General features: G+C 42.7%; 2 protein-coding genes across 8 annotated transcripts in view; one reads left to right on the plus strand and one right to left on the minus strand.

The window, feature by feature from the left end:
- The first annotated feature begins 1258 nt into the window (after positions 1-1258).
- LOC101738079 (sorbitol dehydrogenase) lies at positions 1259-9292 on the plus strand. Of its 2 annotated transcripts, XM_038018567.2 has the most exons (7): positions 1259-1341; positions 3874-4112; positions 4620-4810; positions 5530-5714; positions 6795-6973; positions 8170-8291; positions 9122-9292. In XM_038018567.2, the coding sequence occupies exons 2-7, from the start codon at positions 3933-3935 to the stop codon at positions 9270-9272; spliced, it is 1008 nt and encodes a 335-aa protein (XP_037874495.1). In that variant the 5' UTR covers positions 1259-1341; positions 3874-3932; the 3' UTR covers positions 9273-9292. The 2 variants fall into 2 exon arrangements, with proteins under 2 accessions (XP_037874495.1, XP_062530614.1); XM_062674630.1 differs by having other exon boundaries at positions 8170-9292.
- The window catches only part of LOC101738851 (recQ-like DNA helicase Blm), a 31166-nt gene continuing 21144 nt past the window's right edge, over positions 9280-19301 (minus strand). For 5 of the 6 annotated variants that reach the window (XR_009975894.1, XR_009975898.1, XR_009975895.1 and 2 more), the window contains 9 exons: positions 18856-19046; positions 16244-16404; positions 15509-15643; positions 13424-13594; positions 12551-12717; positions 11750-11915; positions 10989-11098; positions 10365-10520; positions 9280-9991 (listed from right to left, as the gene is read on the minus strand). Coding sequence is in view for 1 of the 6 variants with exons in the window: in XM_062674607.1 (XP_062530591.1) it covers positions 10426-10520; positions 10989-11098; positions 11750-11915; positions 12551-12717; positions 13424-13594; positions 15509-15643; positions 16244-16404; positions 18856-19046 (1196 nt within the window). In the remaining 5 variants the exon portion in view is untranslated. Of the gene's footprint in view, positions 10521-10988; positions 11099-11749; positions 11916-12550; positions 12718-13423; positions 13595-15508; positions 15644-16243; positions 16405-18855; positions 19047-19301 lie in introns of all 6 variants that reach the window. The other variant, XM_062674607.1, reaches the window with a different exon arrangement.

The following is a 19301-nucleotide window of genomic DNA, read 5'->3' on the forward strand; positions in this document are numbered from 1 at the left end:
TTTTTACATTGATAATCTCAAGGCACTTTAATACATTTTTTTTTTGCTTAGTTGGGTGGACGAGCTCACAGCCCACCTGGTGTCAAGTGGTTACTGAAGCCCATAGACATTTACGACGTAAATGCGCCACCCACCTTGAGATATAAGTTCTAAAATCACAACGGCTGCCCCACCCTTCAAACCGTAACGCATTACTGCTTCACGGCAGCAATAGCAGATGCTATATAATATAATAGCACACTGCTAACAGGTTGCGAACCCTAAAAATATAACAATCAGAAAGGAGGAGATATTTATGCTTTGCCTGTTTTAGAAAACAATTCATTTTTCCTATCAAGTCCTATGCGTTTTTGTAATGTGTTATACATAGTTACCTATTAATTGCTCTAGTCTAAACTCTTTGGTTCGTAGGAAGTTAACGAGTCTGTGCTTCACATCCGGTCATCGTTCTCGTCGAACCCGTCGCTCGCGACGAAGGGCTCGACGAGTAAATTAACCCTCAGACACAGCCCACTGAGTTTCTCGCCGGATCTTCTCAATGAGTCGCGTTTCCGATCCGGTGGTAGATTCTGCGAAGCACGGCTCTTGCTAGGGTTCGTGTTGGCAACGTCATCAGGTTTGAGCCCCGCGAGCTGACCTACTAGTTAAGGCGACGCTGACATAGCCTCTCAAGGCTATCAGCTTAGGTAGGAAAAAAAACATAGCTTAACGTCGTTCACTCATTTAAAGCTTTGAAAAGAAATTATAGTTACGCTTTATCTAAAAGATATATGACTCTTAAATAATAAGTATTATCTATGGCCATGTCCTCATAATGGGGACTTATCTTATGAAGCATAGCTCTGGGGGAATGCGTACTGTTATAGAAGTATATAAAGGTCCTCTCAATTACGTTACAATTACAGCTATCACAATTTATAGGAGTAGTTGAAGTTTGAAGACCCCTCGCCTCTGCAGTCTACCCGAATCTTCTGATTAATAGTACAACAGTCTCTTTCCGATTTACAGAACATTATAGTTTCAACAAATCTACTTATATTTACACTTTTGAGGAATTTTATGCATTTTAGAGTTTATTCCAGATTGTGTATTGAATTTCTTTCACTAAAAAACCTAACGCTATTTATTATAAAAATTCAGAAGAATGCATATCGATCGAACGCTCCTACAGATGAACATCCTTAATTTTTATTTTAAAGAAGATTTATTATCTGCGTCCAAAGATATCGCGCTCTCGTTACGATTTTGTAATCATTTCTCAAATAGTTATCGAAGTTAACGGGTTGCAAGATGACCGAGAACTACGCTGCTGTGTTACACGGAGCCAACGACGTCAGAATCGTGAGGCTCTTTTTACTATCAATATTAATTATATACAAAATATTTAATATGTGTATTTAAATTACTTTATATTTAATCTTTAAAACAAAGACATTAAATTGTTTTATGTATAGCTTCTAATTACGTCCAGCTTGTCTTGCGAGTGCACACGCGTAGAATGTCTCTATAATTGTGTTCGAAATTAACCTGAGCTTATAAAATTTGAAACCATTGTGTTGATGCATTAATTGATACAGTAGTAGTCATAAAGTAATGAAATCTTTCACTTCAATTTAGAACCTCTTCTAACTGTTATATATCGTCCTTAAGCTTGGATCCTCTGGATGCAGGCAGCCAGGACTGATCTTTGTGGCGAAGTTTGGCGGAGACCTATGTCCAGCAGTGGACGTCTGTGCGTCTGTGACAGAACAGAAGCTTGACAATTTGTTTATTTTTTATTTCTAATGAAAGTACCATAAATGAATTACGATCTATTAAAGACGAGGAAGAATATAAAACTCTTAATTGAACACAGTAGAAAATGCAAAATTAGTTAAATAAAGTAAATATGATAATTATCTTATAGTGATAGGAATTGTGAAATAGATACAGATCATGTTAATAGAAGCGTGTTAATGATTCTTCCTAAATGTTGGTGCATTCCAGATTACACTTCGTACAGCTAATAGTAACATTTCCTGATAGACATGGATTCCAGTTGGAAGTATAAGACAGTACTTGTGTAGGATTTTTTTTTTATTGCCTAGATGGGTGGAAGAGCTCACAGCCTGGTGTTAAGTGGTTACTGGAACCCATAGACATCTACAACGTAAATGCGCCACACACCTTGAGATATAAGTTCTAAGGTCTCAGTATAGTTACAACGGCTGCCCCACCCTTCAAACCGAAACGCATTACTGCTTCACGGCAGAAATAGGCGGGGTGGTGGTACCCACCCGCGCGGCCTCACAAGAGGTCCTACCACCAGTAATTAAGCAAATTATAATTTTGCGGGTTTGATTTTTATTACACGATGTATTCTCTCACCGTGGAATTCAATCGTGAACAATTGTTAAGTACGTATTTCATTAGAAAAATTGGTACCCGTCTGCAGGATTCGAACACAGGTGCATCGCTATATACGAACGCACCGGACGTCTTATCCTTTAGGCCACGATGACTTCATAAAGCCCGTTTATTTCCAATCCATAATAATAATCGTTATTACATGAGATTTAATATATATTAGGTAATTTCTTTTATTTTCTTTTACTCGCTATAGTTATAGTAACCGGCAAACATCGTGAGCAAATGACCTTGACTGCGCAGAACCGAATTTTAGATCACTTTGGTGGTGAGGGTGAGGCGCGACGGCAGGGAAAATCGTATCGAGCGCGTTATTGGTAGATCAGTCGAACCTTGCGTCCCGCACCGCGCCTTCGTTCCGCTTGCTCCCAAAAGTACGCTTGCGTACAGTGAAAAGTCTATCGTTACTAATCGTTAAGTTATATTTTGTTATAATTGCTTGTTGACTTTGTTGCCATTGCTATTTGTTGAGTGTTTGTTGATTTTTTATAAAAAATACACTATGCCGCGACAAACTGGTGTAGTATTCAAAAGAAAGGGTAGAAAAATTGTGTACGACGTATATTGCTTCATTATAAAACAGGGGAAGAATGATATTATGGAAAAAGTAAAACAGACTTCGGAAGCAACAAAAACATCAGTGAGTACTGTTAGGTGCATTATTAACGAAGCTAAAGGCTCTGGCTTGCTCATCGTGCTTGGGACTCCGGGTAAGAATAGATCAGGGAAGAAGAAAGTTACCGGAATGGATAGTTTCGTTCAATCTGTAATAAAAAGATGTAATCATAATAACTACATAACAAGCAGCGAAACTCCGTACCGTAGAAAGGCTTCGAAATTTTTAAAGAAGATATACATTTTAATGGCTCGGAATGAAGTTTACGACGAATTATGAAAGAGCTAGGCTTCAGATGGAAAAAAAAAACAGAAAATAATCGGAAGCTGGTAATTAAAAAAAGTAACATTCCATTACTACGAATCGAATATCTTCAAAAAATAATTAATTATAGACAAAAAAGAAGATCGAACTGACCGAGTCGTAAACTACACCGATGAGCCCTATGTCGACTTATCACGATGATAGCGACTCGGGTGATGAAAACAGTGATGATGATAATGGTCAAGATTATGATAACGAAAAAAAATTACAAATACCAGCTTCGCTTCAACTGAACGAAGACCTGGCAACAGCTCTAGTTTTGACTTAATAGAAGGAATATCTATTTTACCCCAAGATTAAATTATTATAATTATTAACCTATATTTTTTGTTGATGTTCTAATAAATATATAAATAAATACATATGTTGATTTTAATAATTTAATTGCATTATGACGTAAATAAGGTTTTTGCACGTGAGTGTACCATGCGCAAACTTACCCCCACTACGTCAACAAATGCTCAAGAAGTTTGCCGGCTATTATACTTTCTTCAGTACCATTGATCAGAACCCCTTCTCGGGTAAAGGTTGGTCCTTTCCACCTAGTTGTCTGTAATGTTTATCTTTTGTCTGAGCGTCTTGCTATATGGTTCTATTTTTACCTAAATTAAAATATTTTATTTTTGACGCAGAGGTTTTAATAAAGATAGACTGTGTCGGCATATGCGGTTCTGATGTCAAGTTATACAGCACGGGTACGTGTGGAGCGGATGTTATCGACAAACCGATTGTCATTGGTCACGAAGGTGCCGGAACTGTGGTCAAGGTTACATAAATTATTACATGAATATAACGCTAATCTTCTGTTGAAAGCTGCCCTTAAATTTTAAGAATCCCTAAAATAAGTAGTCATGTAAAATAAGTACCGTCGCTCATGGACTTCAGCAATGCCAGGGGCAAAGCCAAGCCGCTGCCTACCATTAGGTACTCTCCACAAGCCTAGTTTAAAGAAGGACATGTCATAGCGCTCGGGAAACACCGTAGAAAGGAGCTCATTCCAAAGTCTGATGGTACGTGGCAAAAATGATCTCTGGAAGCGCACTATGGATGAACGCAGTGGCTCCAGGTAGTATGGATGAACTCTACTCCGGTGGTGGGCGGTGCGATGGTAAAAACGAGATAGAGGTATCATCTCAACCTAATGAAATGAAACCCACATGAATTTGTAAATTACGTACCTAATTACTAGCGACAGGACATATTATGCCTATTTACGCGATTTATATATATCGATCATCACATGATAACGAAAAAAGGTAATACATATCGGCAGGTAGGAGACAAAGTAAGCAGTTTGAGAGTGGGCGACAGAGTGGCAATAGAACCGACGCAGCCGTGTCGGTCCTGCGAACTATGCAAGCGAGGGAAGTACAATCTATGTGTGGAGCCACGTTATTGCTCCTCGATGGGCGCTCCGGGAAACCTGTGCCGTTACTACAAGCACGTCGCCGATTTTTGTCATAAGTAAGTTTTTTATTTATTTATTGCTTAGATGGGTGGACGAGCTCAGAGCCCACCTGGTGTTAAGTGGTTACTGGAGCCCATAGACATATACAACGTAAATGCGCCACCCATCTTGAGATTTAAGTTCTAAGGTGTCAAGTATAGTTAGAACAGCTTCTCCACCCTTCAAACCGAAACGCATTACTGCTTCAGGCTAGAAATAGGCGGGTGCTGGTACCTACCAGCGCGGACTCACAAGAGGTCCTAACACCAGTAAACTGTTTTTGTATTTTAAATCGTTACAAAGGTATAAAGGCTAAAATTTGATATATTTATGTTTCAAACTCGTTACTGTATACTGTCAGGCCTAAGTTACCGGAGGATTTAAAGCGACTTTTCGACTTTTATACTGACTTTAACGTATTATTCAAATTCGCATAATTAATTAAATAAGTAAATTAAGAGATTATAGAGTGTTAAAACATTAAGTTGTTAATTTAAAATGCGTTGTTTTTGCTATATTGTGGCAAAGCTTGGGGAGGCCCATGTCCAACAGTAGACTTCTGTTGGCTGAAAGTAAATTAGTTATAGTTTGTTAAATCTGAAGATTTGGAACAGGGATTTGGAACTCTGAAAAATGTGCAACTTCTGCAAGTTTAACAAACAATTATCCGGCTCCGATCATTTTGTTAAGAGATAGCTTCTTAAGTTTTTTTTCTATTAGATTTTTCTTCTATTAGATTACCAGACAATCTATCAATGGAGGAAGGGGCAGCGGTCCAACCGCTAGCCATCGCGATCCACGCCTGCAACCGCGCCAAGATAACTCTCGGATCTAAGATCGTTATCCTTGGAGCCGGACCTATTGGCATCTTGTGTGCTATGGCGGCCAAAGCAATGGGAGCTAGCAAAATTATTTTAACAGGTAGCAAAATATAATTATAACTATGTATTATAATATTATTTACTAGAAACTTCTAGGCTATTTAGGTGGCAGGACATATTGTGAACTGTCAACAGTTGTCTATACCTTCCTACCGGTGCTTTTAGGTACCCCAAGCATCGGTCATCGTTCTCGTCAAACCCGTTGCTTGCGACGAAGGGCTCGGCGAGTAAATTAACCCACAGACACAGCTCACTGAGTTTCTCGCCGGATCTTCTCAGTGGGTCGCGTTTCCGATCCGGTAGTAGATTCTGCGAAGCACGGCTCTTGCTAGGGTTCGTGTTAGCAACAACGTCAGGTTTGAGCCCCGCGAGCTCACCTACTAGTTTACTAGTTTGGTGAATCTAGAATAACCCATCGAGGTTATTTAGCAACTTTGGTAGTATTCAGTAATTATTTCTTCTCTTGCTAAAGATAGGCCGAGCTTACGGCCACCTCGTATTTGGTTTACCGGAGCCCATGCCATCTCAACGTGACAAAATTAAGTCCACACCTTGTACAACGACTGTCGCATTTTTTAAATTGGAACATGTGACCGTGTCGCGGCTATAGTCGTGACTGTTACAAGTTTTAAGACTGTTTGAAGTCGTCGTGACCTAAAGGATAAGACGTCCGGTGCATTCGTATGTAGCGATGCAACGGTGTTCGAATCTTGCAGGCGGGTACCAATTTCTCTAATGAAATACGTACTTAACAAATGTTCACGATTGACTTCCACGGTGAAGGAGTAACATCGTGTAGTAAAAATCAAACCCACAAAATTATAATGAATGTCATGTAATTACTGGTGGTAGGACGTCCTGTGAGTCCGCACGGGTAGGTACCACCGCCCTGCCTATTTCTGCCGTGAAGCAGTAATCCGTTTCGGTTTGAAGGGTGGGGCAGCCGTTGTAACTATACTGAGACCTTAGAACTTATATCTCAAGGTGGGTGGCGCATTTACGTTGTAGATGTCTATGGGCTCCAATAACCACTTAACACCGCGTGTGTTGTGAGCTCGTCCACCCACCTAAGCAATAAAAAAAGCTTTTACCTATTCCACCAATCTCTTTTATCTTACAGACGTAGTTCAGTCACGTTTAGACGCGGCACTGGAGCTGGGAGCGGATAACGTCCTCCTCGTCCGTCGGGAGTACACTGACGAAGAGGTTGTAGAAAAAATTGTGAAGTTGCTCGGTGACCGCCCGGATGTGTCAATCGATGCCTGCGGGTACGGGTCGGCGCAGAGAGTCGCTCTACTGGTAGGTCTCTATATGTTATTTTATTCATGACCAGTGAACCCAGTGAACGCTTCGGTGACTGTTGCTAAATGGACGAAGAACACTCGCTGATTAGATTCATTTGCGAAGTAGCTGCTCATGAATTGTTAGGTCTCCTTCGGAGGCACTCGGACTTTTCTTTCTGGTCATTCCTTCAATGCTGAGGATCGTGACTGTATGTCAATCTTCTCCACTCGGTCCGGTTCTGCGGCATATGTACCGCTCCTTCTATCTGGCCTCCAGTCACCTCCTTGAGTTGGTCCACCCATCTAGCTGGCGCTCTTACTCTAGCGCGCTTCCCCTCCATTTGTCCGAGAATGATGAGTTCCTCCAGGCTGTGCAATGGGGATCGCAAATAAACTCCGGATCCTTTCCTGGCACGTAGTCAGCAGGCGCTTGGTGACCTTCAGCTCTTCGAGGATGGAGACATTGGTTCTCATAGCTGTCCAAGGAATGCGTAGCAGGTTTCTCCAGCAATACATTTCAAAGGCCTCGATCTTTTTAATATATAAAATAAGAAAAAAAAAACCCGCGGATATGTAACAACACTATACTATTTCTGTCGCAAAACAGTATGTTAGAACATAGTTCGAAGGGTGAGAGTTGTTTGTTCAACATAATTTAGATTTCGTCCTAAAGTCTCAACGTAGGGAGCACAATTCTCAGTGGGATTCGGTAACCACATAGCACCAGATGAGTCTTGTGTCCTTCCTCATCCGTTTACACAATTACTAATTAAAACAACCACTTTAACGGCTTTCCCATTAAAGCATATCATACGTCATCTCGTCTCACGCACTCACACTCTTCTCTTGCACATCCTTTGTCATAGTTCACCAGTCTTGTTACAACGCCCCGTGCGGCTTCAAAATACAACCCATATTTTCAAAGTACTTCATTAGGCTGTACCATAAAAATTCATTCGCAAAGCAGCTACCCTTATTAGGAGCTGTTAGGTCTCCTTCGGAGACGCTCGGGCAGCTGTTAGCTGATCCCGCCCCTCCTGGCTGAGCCTTTGCTCGCCCACCTGTGCAGGTGAAACTGGAAAGGCCTCCGGGCCACCAGTAATAATTCAGTCATAAAAAACAGCAAAAAAAATTAATAATCATGATGTTCATTTTTGAATACGTCTCCTCGTTTGTCGATGTGAGGAGTAATATGGCTTTATCCAATTCCAGGTGACCAAGACAGCGGGCTTGGTACTGGTGGTCGGCATAGCTGACAAAACGGTGGAGCTGCCGCTCTCACAAGCGCTGCTCAGAGAAGTTGATGTTGTAGGGTCCTTTCGTATTATGAACACGTACGTAGCGAATTTTATTAATCTTGGCAGTTTGTTTGTGCAGATCTATCTACCTTGGTTATTTGTGGTGGTTGATCATATGCATTACCAGTTGCATTATTGCAAGGTAGAAGGAGAAGAGGTCAACCGAAGAAGGCATGGATGGAGTGTGTGAATGGCGATATGAGAGAGAGGAGTGCGTGTTGATATGACGGTTGATAGAAGAGAATGGAAGAGAAAAATTAGCTGTGCCGACCCCACCTAGTGGTATAAGGTATAAGTGGTAAGTGGTATAAGTGGTATAAAAAGAAGAGAAGAGATCATATGCATTACTATTATATTCAATTATATTGATTAAACGTGAGAGACTCGTGCAGTGCAAAAAGTCGTCGTGGCCTAACGGATAAGACGTCCGATGCATTCGTGTTGAGCGATGCACCGGTGTTCGAATCCCGCAGGCGGGTACCAATTTTTCTAATGAAATACGTACTCAACAAATGTTCACGATTGACTTCCACGGTGAAGGAATAACATCGTGTAATAAAAATGAAACCCGCAAAATTATAATTTGCGTAATTACTGGTGGTAGCACCTCTTGTGAGTCCGCGCGGGTGGGTACCACCGCCCTGCCTATTTCTGCCGTGAAGCAGTAATGCGTTTCGGGTTGAAGGGTGGGGCAGCCGTTGTAACTATACTGAGACCTTAGAACTTATATCTCAAGATGGGTGGCGCATTTATGTTGTAGATGTCTATGGGCTCCAGTAACCACTTAACACCAGGGGCACTGTGAGCTCGTCCACTCATTTAAACAATAAAAAAGTTTTCTTCGGTCGTGACGCGAATCATTGCAGGTACCAGCCCGCCCTGGCCGCGGTGTCCTCCGGGGCCATCCCCTTGGACCAGTTCATCACTCATCGCTTCCCATTGAACAAGACCAAAGAAGCACTGGATTTAGCCAAATCCGGTGCCGCCATGAAAATACTCATACACGTGCAAAATTAAAACACAGTTTCGTAACAAAATCCTTGTTTTATTTCATCAAAACATTAACTAATATATATTTAAAAAAAATTACATCGATATAATGCAAAAGAGATTTATTATTGTTATTCAAAATGGCAGATGCACGAGAGTACGCTTTCTGGGTTATATTTTCGTTAAACGCCCTGTAATCAATCAAATTTGTTTGTCAAAATTTACGTTTTCATCAAACAATAGATTAAAAGATCAAACCAAAGATCAAACAAGTTTATTTTAACTGGCCCATAGATTCGGTTTTCTCCTTGCCGTAGACTGAGGTCTTGTTTGACAAACACGCCGTCAATCAAGATTTCCATCAAACGCGTCAAACACGTAGACTGTTTGACAAACGCGTCAAGCAAAGCTGCATGCTGTCAAATAACTTGACGAACACGTAATATTTGACAAACAATTTGATCGTTTACAGGGCGCTTTAAACAACAATTTTAAAAATGAAATTTTATTTTAGAATTACGAAGGGCTTAACATTTTTACGATCTAGATTAGATTGATGTAGTGGTAACAGGGGGTGTCAGCGCGGGGGGGGGGGTGTCGGTCTCCCGCTCCACGCGGCGGAGTCTTCGCTGCTTGTCAGGCGACTGCTTCTCACCAGGCGAGCCGTCCACACATCAAAATATGTCCAATTGACATTCGGTGGCTAATTACGATATCTGGAGTCCATTTGGCAGTTATCACGAAAACTATAAACATTCGTAACAATGCTGAGTGATATTGATAAACACAACAGATTTCATGAAATCATCAGTAAACAGCTTGTTGTTCTATGGTTTTTTTTGTTGAGATGGGTGAACGAGCTCACAGCCCACCTGGCGTTAAGTGGTTACTGGAGCCCATAGACATCTACAAAGTAAATGCGCCACCCACCTTGAGATATAAAGCTCTAAGGTCTCAGTATACTTACGACTGCTGCCCCACCCTTCAAACCGAAACGCATTACTGCTTCACGGCAGAAATAGGCGGGGTGGCTACCACCAGTGAGTTTACCTGGGGACACCGGGGAGATGGGATTACGTCATCGCTCAAAAATACAAACTCGTCGAATATTCTACGTACCTATTATATCAGTCATAGGTCTTATTGTTAATAAATATAAAGTTGAAGATTCTCTGCGGGGTCAGAATGAGGAGAGCTTGGAGGGCTTGAGGACGGCGGGGCGCGCGTGCAGGGCGGCGGCGGCGCGCGGCACCGGCATGCTGCCCAGCCCGCCGCCTGCCACACATTATTGTAAATGTTAATGTCACTGTACTATATAATAGTTCAATAGCTTGAATATTCTTTGAAACCAGTGTTTCGTGAGTTGCATTAATCGAATACAAAATATTATTATCTATACACATAAATAAAATTGAAGTGTCTGTTTGTAATATTGTAATAGCCTCTTTTTACTACGTGCATATGAATATATATACGGTACATATACCAAAATAACATTTTTTACAATTTTTGTTTGTCTGTCTGTTTTTTCCGGCTAATCTCCGGAACGGCTGGACCAATTTTGACAAGACTTTCATTGAGAGGTAGCTGATGATATAACGAGTAACTTTAGGCTACTTTTTTTAGACTAACTCCACTCATCCGTCCACTCATCCAAGCAATAAATAAAAAAAGCACATAAGAAGGGGGTGAGAGGCTGCGACAAGACAGTTAATCAAGCAACGAGTGCAGGTGAGCACGCACCCGCCGCGCCGCCGCCCCGCCCCCTGCCCCGCCCCCCGCCCCGCCCCCCGCCCCGCAGCACGCTACTCAACGCTTTCTTCTTCGCAGACGACGGCGCTTTCCTTTTGTACCTGATAGGAAAAGTGTAAACGTAAGTTTTACAAAATAATAGGATGAATGATATGATATTACAGCACGGGATGGCCCATCTGTCCACAGACCCTCGCTCAGGTCATTAATTTATTTTCATTTTATTTAGTTTTGAAGATGTTCTTCATAATACATTATTTAACTGAATTGCAGGCGGTTTTGTTCTGTAGTTAAATATTTATAGTATTGTTACGCCGGTAAGAGTAACGCCATCTATCGCCGAATAATCTAACGAATATCACAGGATCTAGTAGCGCCCAGAGCGCTCGAGAAGTACGAAGCCATCTATTGACATATAGCAGAAACTACTAATACAGACGTGTAGAATATTCTCGATAATTCTAGGGATGAGTTATCGGCTTTAAAAGCCTTGTAAGGATGGCACGCAGTCAGTTAGTAATCGGAACTACTCGAAGCGAAACAGCGAACGGATCACCTGAAGCGAAGGGGAAGAAGTGAATTGAGAGTTTTAAAGTGTTTTTTGAGTGCTTTAAAGTATTTAAGTGTTCTTAGGGTTTAATAACAGTTTTTAGTTGTAGTTTGGTGAAATTTTATTTATCCTGAACCCTAGCGCGTATTAATATTTGTAGTGTTCGCAAGTACCTAACCTATTATATTACACAAGCCATTACCTCTTCCTCACACCGGCCTTATAGTTCCACCTCGCACGGCCGCTCCGCGCGGAGGTGTTGGTCGGCTGGCTAGGTCCGGGCCGGGACCACTCCGATTCAGATCCAGACGTGTTTTCGTCATTTTCTTTTTCCTCAATTGTTTCTTTTTCATACTGCTTTTGCAATGCTGTACAAAAACAATACATAGCATATTATTTCTTTATGGTTCATGATTATTGATTTATTTGATGAAAAATGTATACTGCACACGACTCGTCATAGAACAGCGACACGTTACGAGATCTATGAGTAAAGTTAGTAGCATTTGTAAAATAACTATCAATTTGTTATGCGTGTTATGTGTACACGTGGCTTTTACATTGTTAATTATTTTTTGATGAAACTTTTATTACATCGTCTCAAACTTTTTCGTCTGTGTGTTGCATGTCGCGTGACGGTTGGCCGCGGAGTAGGGATAAAGTGAAAGGCGTTCGTCAGAGCAGCCAAGGCCAATATGGCGGCGCCTATAGCTCGCAGCAGCTGACCGTGTAGTGTATAGATTATTACTCATTTGTGCCAGTGCTGCACGCTATTTTTTTTGTTTTTGTCGGTGTTTAATGTGAATGTTGTTTGTCAGAGTTAAATGTCTATAATGTGAAAAAAAATTCACTTTAACAGTGGTTTCATAAAACCACACAATCCTTTTTTTGATGCCTGAGAAACACCATTCCAATGATAGTCGTACATAATTATTATGATCTTCGAATCACACAATAAATGAACTGCCAGTCTCCCACCGACCCATGGCGGAAATGAACTGACCCGTCTTCTCGTCTGCGTAGGCGGCCGTGACCCGCAGCAGCGCGTCCCCGAGGCGGCGGCGCGCGACCAGCGGCAGCTGCGGCACGCGCTGCAGCTCCTGCGGCGTGCGCGGCAGAACGCGTGACGTCATGCGCAGCGCCGCGTCCGCCAGCGTCGCGCCGCGCTCGCTGCCCCCGCACACAGACGCGTCAGTGGGGGCCATAACGTATAGCAAATACACACAAGTAAAGGGCGACAGTTCCCACTCGGAACAACTAGTTTTTCATATACCGTATGACACATCTGCGGCACATCTCACAATCCCTACACGTTCAACGTCGGTCAAAGTGATCGAAGTTATAATTTACTAGCGGCCCGCTCCGGCTCCGCTCGGGTCTTTAACAAAAATTTCAACAATATTTGACGTTGTTTTATTTTTTGAAATAAAAGAACACTTATTACGGCATAACTATAATATGTAGTTAGACATATGCTGTCGCGACCCCTTTTGTAAATAATAACGTGTTCTACAAAGTCGTAGTACATTATTTTATTCTACCATCAATCGTTTTCGCAGGGCACGCGATGTAAAAAATATTCTAGGCAATTTTTTTACACCTTGGGTTACATTATTGGAGTTTTAGTAAGGATCCCTATTTTTTTCCAAAAAAGATTATAGCCTATGTCACTCGGGAATAGTGTAGCTTCCAAACAGTGAAAGAATTTTTCAAATCGGTTCAGTAGTTTCGGAGTCTATTCAATACAAACAAACAAATCTTTCCTCTTTATAATATTAGTATAGAAGTATAGATGAATTTACCAAATTTTAAAATTTCTTTTTTCCCATGAAATTTCAATGTAATTGTTACACAATATGTATTGAAGACGACTTACCGACACACTTCCACCAGGTCAGCATAGCACCTGAGCTCGAGCTTGGCCAGCGTGGAGTCCAGGTCGCTGGCGGGGGGCGCGGGCCGGGCCTCTGCGGGAGCTGTCGTTAAACTGTTCTTGTCGGTTGTCTTCGACATGGGGAACACTATGCGGATGCGATTTTTCATGAGTCTGTAAACGAGAGGGGGCAGCTCAGGCCGGCACGTCTCACAACGCACGGTTTTTTTTCCTACCTAAGCTGATAGCCTTGAGAGGCTATATCAGCGTAACCTTAACTAGTAGGTGAGCTCGCGGGGCTCAAACCTGACGACGTTGCTAACACGAACCATAGCAAGAGCCGTGCTTCGCAGAATCTACCACCAGATCGGAAACGCGACCCACTGAGAGGATCCGACGAGAAACTCAGTGGGCTGTGTCTGAGGGTTAATTTACTCGTCGAGCCCTTCGTCGCAAGCGACGGGTTCGACGAGGACGGTGACCGGTGCTTGAGATACCTAAAGGCACCGTTAGTGGGTCGGGAGGATCTGAAATGAAGTGTTAACAACGGACGGCGAGCAACCGCCTATTCACTTCTACTGTGACGCAATACACTTGAACATTCAGCCTCAGGTCTGTAGTTAGGTCGCGGCAATTGTTTGTTACCACCAAACAAGTATATATGACAACTAATAATTCCGACGAAATCCTGATAACTTAGAAAAATTAATAGTTGTAGGTCACGTGGAAGGGAAGAAGTCGAGGAAGATTGCCAACCAGGTGGACGGACATTGTCATGGAGGCCACAAACACCAGCGTCCCAGGCGCCATTAAGCAGGCCGAATGCAGGCAACATTGGAGGAAGCTATTGCAAAAACTGGACCAAGGTGGGCGCGCGACCCTCAGTAATGAGGAAACGACAAAGAAGAAGAAGTTGCAACGTAAAAAACAATTTGAATAAAAATACCAGCAATTAACATGAGTTCCCCGCACAGAGCGTGCGGCGCCTGCGGGCGTGCGTGCGGGATAACGATTTGAAGAGTAAGAGCCCGTTCACACATGGTCTCCGTTTTGTCGAATATGCTTTTTTCATCGATGTAGCATGGAGTTGTATGAGCGACTTCCATTATGCTACAGTATTCAGTATACAGTTAAAAAAAAGCAGTCCGGTAAATGATGACATTCTGTTTTGTCATCGAATACTGGATGAACGGAATACGTATCCGTCATGTTTCCGTACAATTTTTTTTAGCGGATAGAAACTGTGGCGGGTGAGGGGTACGGCGGGCGGTGCGGCTAGACAAACAAGTTTCATCCTGGCAGATTAGCGGCGGTATACTACGAATTTGCTTGTGAACATCGCATCCAGTAATGACGGATACGTTGAAGGTTACACGGTGCCTATGTGTGAACAAAGCATAAATTTTTGTCGTATTCGTTAAAACGGGTACCGTATACACCAGCGGTCGGGGAACCGGGGTGAATTACCCCAAATGGGATAAAATGAAATTTTGGGGCGTAAAAATGAAACTTTTGTGAGCAAAAAGTATATATTGAAGTGAGACTTCTTTAGAATCGTGATTTCAAACTCGATGAAACGAAATGAAACGAAACGAAATTTTTTCGTCTAATAATACAAGAAAAATATCATATGAATTATAAAATAACATTTACTTATATTTTCTGTGGGGGCGATTTTTTTCCTCAACTGTATATTACATATATTACTATTATTACCGTCATGTATTACTAGGTATTACATTGATAAATTGAATAAATGATGTTTAAATTTAATTTTTAGTTATTGTTTTCTTTTCAAAATTATCTTAGGGGCTATAATATGAAAGATGCTAAAAAGGAGCGATTTCGTTTTTTTTTTTGTTCTTCGCCATAGAGTAATATCAACTTACACAAAAATATTTTGGGGTAATAATTAAAAAAGTTCCCCGACCGCTGGTATACACAGAGACTATGTGTGAACGTAGCCGAATGTTATTTTCAAAAAAAATCATTTATTCTATCCTGGCCGCCAGACGCTTCACGAGACCTCCGTTCGTGCAGTGTACTCCACAACAACCCAGCCTCGCGTCCAACAGTGCGGGTACTGACTTGTCCGCGTTCGGTCCCAGGTCGATATATCCGCTGGCGAAGTCGTTGTTGACGACGATCTTCTCGTACAGAACCCCTCGAACCACCAGCAGCCGCAGCAGGCGCTGGGCGTCGCTCCGGTCCCACGACTTGCAACTAAAGCATTCAACAACTGTCACTTGGACACAAGTTGGATCAGAATTTATAGATTTGCTTAATTAGCCAATCTTAGGCCTTAGGGTAGGAGCTGTCTTGTCTATTTACCACGGCAGCCGTGCCTTAAGGATGCGACAACCGTTATGCAGTGCAGTTGAGACCTCACTTCATGTCTCAAGGTCGCGGTATTCACGGAGTCGTCGTAGTATGTCAATGATTATCTAGAGGATTGCACAAAGTGGGAACGAGTTGCTCGCTCCAGGCATTTCAATATTGAAATAATTATTACGTTATAATACTCATTAAAAATGAATATTTAAAAATAATCTAATAATAAAATAAAAAGACATGCCCGCTCAGTTTCTTGTCAGTTCTTCTCAGGACGGAGGCTAGTTTTTGTGAGTTGTCGGTAGTTCTTTTGACGTTCAATAAGTATGTACTTTCATTTATGTTGAATAAATTTTTTCTTGATTTGATTTGAGTGATGTCTATGAGTTCTAGTAATCTCTTAGTGGGAGATTGGATTAGCTTATCAATGACATAAAAAAAACGATAAGCCGTGAGTTATTCAGGGTGGGAAGTAGCGGTGCGGGCGCTCACAGTGCGTGCACGGGCGAGTCGTGCAGCGCGGCGAGGCGCTGCAGCTTGGAGCCGCGCAGGGCGGCCGCGAGGTGCAGCAGCGTGAAGCCGTTCCGCGACCGGGTGCCGGCGTCCCTCACCGCCTGCACGATCTTCTTGCAGTGCTCCGTCACGTCCACCGGCTGAACGACAAACAAAACGCCGGGTGAAGTATCGTGCGTCCGGCGCGAGTCCGTACTAGAGCCTTATCGGTACCGGAATCATATGGATATAATCGCGTAGACCGAATAAAAACCCAAAGACAATTTCATGAAATCTTGCATAAACACATTCAGGTTTTATAAACAACGAATCGATCAGATCCCCCCGAGTAGGACAACTGTTCAGTGGAAAGTCCTCTTTTAGTACCTACTATACGAGGGCGAACAATTTCAATTTTAGCTTACGGCGAGTAGTCGCTGCCACTCATGGACACCAGCAATGGCAGAAGCAATGCAAACCCACTGCCTGACGATGTCAATTATTTCAAAACTCGATTAAACGACGTAAAAGTTCATTCTATAACCGGATAGTAGATACATGGCATAAAAGTTATTGAAAAACTCACTGTGGATGAACACATTGATTCCAGGTAGTATGAATACTTTTTCGATGGCGAGTAAGGCGATCGTAAAAATGAGAATTCAAACCAATACCCCAGATAACCTCACTATGGAATATATTGTAGGTACAGAAACAAATAGCCGAAGTCTCCCCAGAAGTACCAAAAAGATCAGAATATCGTCTAAGTAAAGTTAGCCTTACAGATAAACTGCAACTGTGATCTCGAAATGCTGATAACGTAACTTAAGTCGAGGATGAAGAATGTACCAGAACTGTTTAATAACCACGAACAGCCTATCTGTCTCCGTATAACAAAAGTAGTGATTCAAGCTTCCCATTACGTTCTTAGAGAAATATGGAGAAACGCAAAGCACAGGTTTAACCCATCTTTTTTTTTCGAATTTTGTTATTTATTACTTCTACACATTGGGCCATGTTATTTATTGCCTTACAATATTCTTTATGTACGTTAATCTAAAATGAATTTCGCTTTTTAAATTAGTTTTTTCTTAAAATAAAGACACATTTAAATTTTATAAGAGAATAAAAAATGCTTTATTATTCACTAAAACAAGATATACATAATATTTTTAAAATAAACATTATATGATAATATAGTATACATATTCATGCAATATAGATACAGAAGTACATGCAAATAAATACATGCAAATAACTTAAGGAAAAGCGTTTATTTGTTATTGCTTATCTATTACTACTGACGAAGTGCTGCGGGTAAAAAATCTCACTGGCAGCTGAGGAAGTCATTATGGAAACCGAAAGTATGTTAGTTGGATATACATAAACAAACTTGAAGCCCGACACCAGTAAATTAGTAGATAAGAATTAGTAGATAAGAATTAGCAGATAGCAAGCTCACTTTTGGGCAGACCAAGACCTCAGCTCGGGGTTCGTGCGGGTTAGTCTACTGACCTCAACTTTTCCACCAGGCTCTTTACTACTTGCTAGTGGTAAGGCCCGTATGAGCCCGAGTACTATATCAGTCGAGAAGCAGTGATGCAGTTTGATGGGAGAGAGAGCCGTTACACTACAATTAAAACTTAGGCCTCAAGGTGAGTGACCGAATTCACGTTGGGACGTCATAAGCTGAGACCTCTTAGCACCGGATTGGCTGTGAGCTAATTCGTCCCGCAATTTGATAATAAAAACTTTTTGCTAGATCGTCAGTCTATACACTGTTGTCGAGAATGAATCTGGTGAGTGCGAATCAGTTGTGTGTTGAGAGTAGCCAGGCCCGGGACTCCTTGCTGTGACCGCCACACTGTGGGAGCAGTCCGGGGACCACTGCTGTTCCACAGTAAGTCACCAGTTTGAATCGAACGTTACCTAGTATCAGACGTTAAAGAGTTTAAGCGAAGTCAGGGTCAATAGAAAAGGAAACTCGGTTGTTCTGGTAACACAATGCACCGGAAAAAACTTCTCTTGAAAAAATATTGTTGCAGGTTGTTTTTGTCATTGATGACTATAATACCTATATGCTGGATCCGCAGATAGTTGTCGCAGGCGGCAGGGTGGGCAGGGTTGCAGCGCGGCAGGGTCCCCCCGAGGTAGACCAGGATGGGGGCGGGGGTACGTACCTCTGTGCGTTGTGTCCGCAGACAGTTGTCGCAGGCGGCAGGGTGGGCAGGGTTGCAGCGCGGCAGGGTCTCCCCGAGGTAGGCCAAGATGGGGGCGGGGGTACGTACCTCTGTGCGTTGTGTCCGCAGACAGTTGTCGCAGGCGGCAGGGTGGGCAGGGTTGCAGCGCGGCAGGGTCCCCCCGAGGTAGACCAGGATGGGGGCGGGGGTACGTACCTCTGTGCGTTGTGTCCGCAGACAGTTGTCGCAGGCGGCAGGGTGGGCAGGGTTGCAGCGCGGCAGGGTCCCCCCGAGGTAGACCAGGATGGGGGCGGGGGTACGTACCTCTGTGCGTTGTGTCCGCAGACAGTTGTCGCAGGCGGCAGGGTGGGCAGGGTTGCAGCGCGGCAGGGTCCCCCCGAGGTAGACCAGGATGGGGGCGGGGGTACGTACCTCTGTGCGTTGTGTCCGCAGACAGTTGTCGCAGGCGGCAGGGTGGGCAGGGTTGCAGCGCGGCAGCGTCTCCCCGAGGTAGGCCAGGATGAAGGCGCGGCGACACTCAGTGACACTCTCGCAGAGCTCCACCATACGTCGCAGGTTCTCCTCTTGGACATTGCGCGCTTCTGTCCTCATTTCCGACCTCACTGAAATGTCGTAATGTTACTGAAAATTGTTTAAATAAATAGATAAATTACTAATGGAGAAAATTTAAATGGAAACAAAGATGTGCGCGGGTGGCAATATCATCCATATGCAGTAGTGTTCTCCTTTAAACTAATCCCTATTCTGGTCCTCTTTATCCTAAGGAAAGTTAATAATGTCAAAGAGCAAATGCTGTGACAACCCTACGAAAACTTCACTAGATCTCTAGTTGACACAGTAGCATCACGTATTCATAA

Source organism: Bombyx mori, chromosome 21 (genome assembly GCF_030269925.1).
Source record: "Bombyx mori chromosome 21, ASM3026992v2".
In the NCBI taxonomy this organism is placed as follows: domain Eukaryota; kingdom Metazoa; phylum Arthropoda; class Insecta; order Lepidoptera; family Bombycidae; genus Bombyx; species Bombyx mori.

Bases quoted from the DNA above. Each gene is read 5' to 3' on its own strand.
- LOC101738079 (XM_062674630.1), top strand. From the start codon at position 3,933: ATGGTTCTATTTTTACCTAAATTAAAATATTTTATTTTTGACGCAGAG. The intron at 4,113-4,619 runs GTTACATAAATT...ACATATCGGCAG, and splicing joins GTGCCGGAACTGTGGTCAAG to GTAGGAGACAAAGTAAGCAG. The intron at 5,715-6,794 runs GTAGCAAAATAT...TTTATCTTACAG, and splicing joins TAGCAAAATTATTTTAACAG to ACGTAGTTCAGTCACGTTTA.